At 41.0% G+C, this 6,365-nt stretch overlaps 1 protein-coding gene across 1 annotated transcript; it reads left to right on the top strand.

Annotated features, from left to right (window-relative positions):
- Positions 1 to 1,715: 1,715 nt before the first annotated feature.
- LOC131478499 (52 kDa repressor of the inhibitor of the protein kinase-like) lies at positions 1,716 to 5,319 on the top strand. Its single transcript, XM_058658428.1, is given in 5 exon segments — positions 1,716 to 1,844; position 2,139; positions 3,537 to 3,656; positions 3,743 to 4,646; positions 4,649 to 5,319. Coding segments are annotated over 5 exon segments (1,797 nt in total). The 5' UTR covers positions 1,716 to 1,743.
- The last annotated feature ends 1,046 nt before the right edge of the window (positions 5,320 to 6,365 follow it).

Genomic DNA, 6,365 nt, shown 5'->3' with positions numbered 1-6,365 from the left:
CATCTTCCAGCTCCTTTCTCTGAAGGAAGTTTCTTCCACACATGGGTAGCCACAAAGGAACATATATCAGACCCTAATCATGGCTTTTTTGTCCCCTGTACTATTTATCTGTGGAAGAGGGTGGGACAAACTACTTGGCTAGATAATTACAAGCAAGACAATTTAATCATCAAAGCCTCCAGCTTTGTCCAAAAGCTAAATTCAGTGTTTACTTTCATTCCAAGTCAAGAGGGTCAATCAGAAGAATCCATTGGTGCCAGACAGGGACATCCTTCAAAACAACCCACCCTCATAGCAAACAAACAATGAAGCACAGGAAGGCAATTTGATGCTGACTAGAGAGGCTTTTTCCAGCTGGCTCATACCCCCACCACACTACCTCTTTAAGGAAATACAAAGGCCAATAAATTAAAGAGATGTCATCAAAGGGCTAACAGTGGACATGGGAGAGGGCAGCACTATCTCTCAAGAAATCAGACCCATGACACTGAAGTACTGCATTCTCAGACAGAAAAACATGCACATCCCATAACTCAGCACAGGAATAAATAACCCTAAAGGGGTGTGTGTTGTTCTACAAAAATAAACAGAAGCTTCAAGGCCACCTCTGACTAAGAGAATCATCATGCATCTCCTCTGACTAGACAGTGTATTCTGTGGGAACCAAACCATCTGGAATCAAGTATTCTTTCCCTCTGCCTTACTTCCACAACAACATTTCCTGATAAGTACTGTAGAACTTGAGACTTGACAGCGTTTAAAAATGAAGATTTTTCTCTGTGGCCAAGTCAAGCCAAAAAGGCCAAAATTATTTATTTGTGAGTTTATACCTGGCTACCACAGTCACTAGCAATAAATTGGCTGGACATTTAACCAGATGTTCATTCAATTCATACATACAAAATACAATTTATGAGCTACTAACCAATAAGTCAAATCCATTGCGCCATCAATTAATGTTGACGTCTGATTTTCTGCCTAGAAACAACCTGTGAAGTTCACATAACAGAGTGAACTTAAAGAAGGAGAATATCATCAAAACCTGGATCAGTAACAAATCTTTCAGAAGTATTATCACATTTTGGGGTGGATATTTTTATCATGTTAACCTCCATATAACAATATGAGTACAACAATAATTGCTATCAATCAGCAGCATGTAATCAACATCAAAACAATCCCTTCATAAAGAGATGACTATAAAAGTACTTCTGCAACACATAACTCAACGATGATGATGCTAGATTACTGTGCTGACCTTGGGCAACTCAATTCATTTCACTGGATATTGTATTCTCCAAGAAAAAATGGAAACACAAAGCAGATTTAGTTTCAATGGTGTTTCATAATCTAACATGGAAGTTATTGAAGAAGTACAGCTTTTGGTCTTACCTAAATGAAGCTATTCCTAGTATTACTTTTTAACTTCATAATTTAATTACTATGTTAAGTGCTATAAGCATTAGGGTGAATATGGGTCATTCCAATTTTAACTAGTATTTTAACTCTACCTTTTACCCTCATTCTCACAGTGTGAGAAGAAGAAAGAAACATTAAAAAGCCCATTTTGTGGAGCCGTGTCCCCAGCCCGGCCTCGGACCGCGGCGCCCCTCCTGCCCCTCGCGGCTCCTCTGCCGCCGCCCCTCCCCAGCGCGCCGGCCTGGCTCCCCTTCCCCTGAAGGGCGGGCTGGGCTGCCCTGAGGAGGCGGGGAGGGGAGCAGCGGGCCGGCCCACGGGCGGGCAATGATGCCGAACTTCTGCGCTGCCCCTAACTGCACACGGAAGAGCACGCAGTCCGGCCTAGCCTTCTTCAGGTTCCCGCGGGATCCGGCCAGATGTCAGAAGTGGATGGAGTCTTCTGGCCTTCCCCAAAGGTTAAATACCACATGTTTGCCTTAATCTGAGATGAAAAGATGACAACTTGGAAGATAGTACCTGTATATTATAATATTAGTGCAATCTCTAACAACCTGTATCCAATGCAATAAGATAAGGCGATATAATCTATAAACCAACAATTAATGTCAGAATACTTAAGATCTACATCAAAAAACTGTAAAACCTACTATACCCTCAGTACGCTATGTTAACCAGTAATGGGGAGGGAGTGCAGGGAAATCTTTCAGGACCATAAAAAGAGTGAGAAAAAAGTACAATATAGCCTATCAAAATCAAATCTGGTAATTCATAGACAACAGACTCAAAGCGGCACTAAACAACACTAAAACTACTATACCAATGCATGAGGGGGGAATCGGGTGCGATCCTGACAACCTCTTAACAGGAGGTCATGTGCGTGGAGCAGGGGGGCACTCCAGAGTGGAGCAGGTGGTAAGGAGGAAGCTTGGATCCCAACCATGAAGACTCTCAGACCTTCACCACAAACTATTAATACGAGCAACAAGGACTATATCCCAACTGCCAAGGAGGCCACAGGGAATTGGATGCCCTCGGAGGCCGAGTACTCTGAGGTCACCCAACCTCAACCAGAGCTTCCACAAGGGATGGAAGAAGTCCGAACACTACCGCGCAGAAACCAACGTCATCGGAAAGACAACCAGAAGCCCTGAGCGGTCCGCAGACACAGAAGAATAAATGTCCTTCGGGACCAGGGAGGAGAGCTTTCTCTGGTCCGAGCCTGGCTCCACCTCTGGACCCCCCCTCCCTCACAGTGACCATCGGGATCGCTTCGAAAACCCCTCACAGCAAACAAACAATCATACAAACTAAAAAAAAAAACCTAAAATAAATAGACAAACAACAGAAAGTAGAGCTTGAAATCTGACAGGAAAGAGCTGGCATGGATTGGCTCATGCCTCGCTGGGTGGGACACAAAGATTAGTTACTCCTCACCATGATGTTGAGGATTTTCCTGCACACCTCCCCCCAAAAAAATGTTCTGCACCTTAAATGTCGACAAATATCTTGTTAGAGTTATAAGCCAGTCTAGATTATCCCAAAATCTGCCAAGATCAACAAAATTATACTTCAACACAACAAATGGCTAAATACTAAAATGAAATAGACACGAGACAGCTGAATGGTACCTTATAGCCATTTTAAGGTATATAGCAGCCGGTCCGGTCCTGTATATATAAACTAAAATTGAGATGTCAATGAGCTAATCATAGGTTGTGGTTAGGACTTGCTTTTTTTTTTTTACATACTGGTTACTCAAAACCACGTCAATTCCATAATATTGCAAATTGCTGTTGATGTTATGTTGGGACTCTTAATTGACTGTGATGATATTATACCAGCTCTGACTTCGGACCAGAAATGGTCTCCCCAAGAAACTGTTCAACCCATTTGGACAATAAGTAGCTGGACTCTATGCTTGGTATATGTTTGCAAGGAAAGAATCTTGATTGAATTTGAACTGTAATACTGCATCAAAGTGGAGGAACCCACCAGGGGGGGAGGGGAGGGGGAGGGGTGGGGGGATTCCCAGAGCCTATGAAACTGTCACATAATGCAAAATAATTAATAATATATATATATATATATATATATATATATATATATATATAAAGAAGTGGGTGGAGAATTGTAGGAGAGCTGACTTAGAAGATAAAACACCTGATCAACTAAATAAACATTATCAATTGTGTGCCAAACACTTTGAGACCTCTATGATCTGTAGAACTATTCATTTTGCAAAGGCATCAGCAAACTAAAGAATGATTGGGTTATTTTATTTCTCAAAATTAATTGAAGCAGATTCTTGTGAAGTCATTGGGAGAGTCCTTATAGAACGGTTCTTCGAGACAATGCAATACCAACAATATTTGATCTTACCAGTCATTTGAACAATCCTCACAGTAGACACAGAAAACAAATAAAAGAATTGAGCGAAGATGAAATCAGGACACTGAAACAGAAAAAAATTGATGAAACTTCTGAACAAGAACAAAGGCATAAAGAAACAAACAACAGCAATGCTCAGAACCCCAGTGCACAAGAAGGGGGCGATGAGCAAGATGAAGACATTTTACCTTTAACACTTGAGGAGAAGGAAAACAAGGAATATTTAAAGTCTTTATTTGAAATTTTGATTCTTATGGGCAAACAAAACATACCTCTGGATGGCCATGAAGCTGATGAAATCCCAGAAGGTCTCTTTACTCCTGATAACTTTCAAGCTCTGCTGGAGTGCTGGATAAATTCTGGCGAAGAAGTCCTGAGCAAGCGCTTTGAGACCACAGCTGTTAACACACTGTTCTGTTCCAAGACACAGCAGAAGCAGATGCTGGAGATCTGTGAGAGCTGCATTCGGGAAGAAATGCTCAGGGAATTGAGAGACTCTCACTTCTCCATTATCACTGATGACGTAGTAGACATAGCAGGAGAAGAGCACCTGCCCATGTTGGTGAGGTTCGTGGGTGAATCTCACAACCTGAGAGAGGAATTTGTGGGCTTCCTGCCTTACGAAGCTGATGCAGAGATTTTGGCTGTGAAATTTCACACTACAATAACTGAGAAGTGGGGGCTAAATATGGAATATTGCCGTGGCCAGGCTTATATTGTGTCCAGTGGATTTTCTTCCAAGATGAAAGTTGTTGCTTCTAGACTTTTAGAGAAATATCCCCAAGCTGTCTACACACTCTGTTCTTCCTGTGCCTTAAATATGTGGTTGGCAAAATCTGCCTGTTATGGGGAGTATCTGTTGCATTGGGAACAATTGAGGAAGTCTGTTCTTTTTTCCATCGATCACCACAGCTGCTGCTAGAACTTGACAATGTGATTTCCATTCTTTTTCAAAATAGTGAAGAAAGTGGCAAAGAGCTGAAGGAAATTTGCCATTCTCAGTGGACAGTCAGGCATGATGTTTTTGAAATTCTTGTGGATCTTCTGCAAGCACTTGTTTTATGTTTAGATGGGATAAATAGTGATACAAATATTAGATGGAATAACTATATAGCTGGCCGAGCATTTGTACTCTGTAATGCAGTCACAGATTTTGATTTCATTGTTACCATAGTTGTTCTAAAAAATGTCTTATCTTTCACAAGAGCCTTTGGGAAAAATCTCCAGGGCCAAACCTCTGATGTCTTCTTTGCAGCCAGTAGCTTGACGGCAGTCCTGCATTCACTGAACGAAGTAATGGAAAATATTGAAGTGTATCATGAATTTTGGTTTGAGGAAGCTACAAACTTGGCAACCAAGCTTGATATTCAGATGAAACTCTCTGGGAAATTCCGCAGGGCACAGCAAGGCAACCTGGAGTCTCAACTAACTTCTGAAAGTTACTATAAAGAAACCCTAAGTGTTCCAATGGTGGAGCACATTATTCAAGAGCTTAAAGATATATTCTCCTAGCCATCGATAATCTCCCTAATTAAAATGGCTGCTGTTAAAACTCCCGTGCTTGGACAACCTCTCAGTTCTTCCAGAAATTTGCATTGGAAGTGCCATGTTCCACTTCTGGGTCTCTGGTGGTGGCACTCTGGAAATAGCTGAGTCATTTTAGACATTTATTATTATGGATCCATTTGTCAGGTTTAAGTAATGTTTTGAAGAGATAAATATTGAGGAGGTGTGAGGAAAGGAATAGATTTTCAGAGATTCGCAATGAAGCCCACGATTGACCTTTAGACTACTAGGAGTTTTGACTAATAGGTGTTAAAAATCTGTAATGGATAATTACCAGAGGGAAGTTAGTGATCTCCCCACATGAGGAATTCAGTATCAATTTTGTGTTGATCAAATGTACCTAAAGGAGTAAGTGAGCAGTGGAAAGACCTGCCCATGTCATTCCACATCTAGATGTTGCTGTTTGCATTCCTTTGTTGAGCCTACATATCACCAGGTTTATGTTGAACATTTGTGTTTAATTTTTAAGACAGGGCCAGGGGTTGTGGATACCGAAAGCTGACTTCTCTCTTCCTCTTTTTCCATGACAGCTGCCTTGTCTTGATTTAGAAGCAAAACCTGGAAAACCTACAAAAGGAAGTGTTTTTTGGTTTATCTAGAAATAATACAGAAAATATTGCTATTATTTTTGGTGAAGAAAATCAATTTTGTATAGTTTATTTCAATCTAAATAAAATGTGAATTTTGTTTTAAAAAAAATAAAAAGCCCATTTTATTATCATTATTGATGAAAAAGCTAGTTCAAACAGATGAACACAAAATTGTCCTTTTTAAAGACTTACTTATTTTCATTTGAAAGGATGTTTTAAAGAGAGAGGGGGAGAGACAGAGAGAGAAAGTCTTCTCTCCACTGGTTCACTCCCGAAATGGTGGCAACAGGAAGAGCTGGGCTAATCCGAAGCTGGGACCTAGGAACTACTTCCAAGAACCCCATGTGTGTCCAGAGTCCCAAGGACTTGGGTCATCCTTCACTGCTTTCCCAGGCCATAATC

This window comes from Ochotona princeps, chromosome X, assembly GCF_030435755.1.
Source record: "Ochotona princeps isolate mOchPri1 chromosome X, mOchPri1.hap1, whole genome shotgun sequence".
Lineage (NCBI taxonomy): Eukaryota > Metazoa > Chordata > Mammalia > Lagomorpha > Ochotonidae > Ochotona > Ochotona princeps.
The sequence above is the reverse complement of the archived record's forward strand: the minus strand, read 5'-3'. Positions and strand labels throughout refer to the sequence as shown.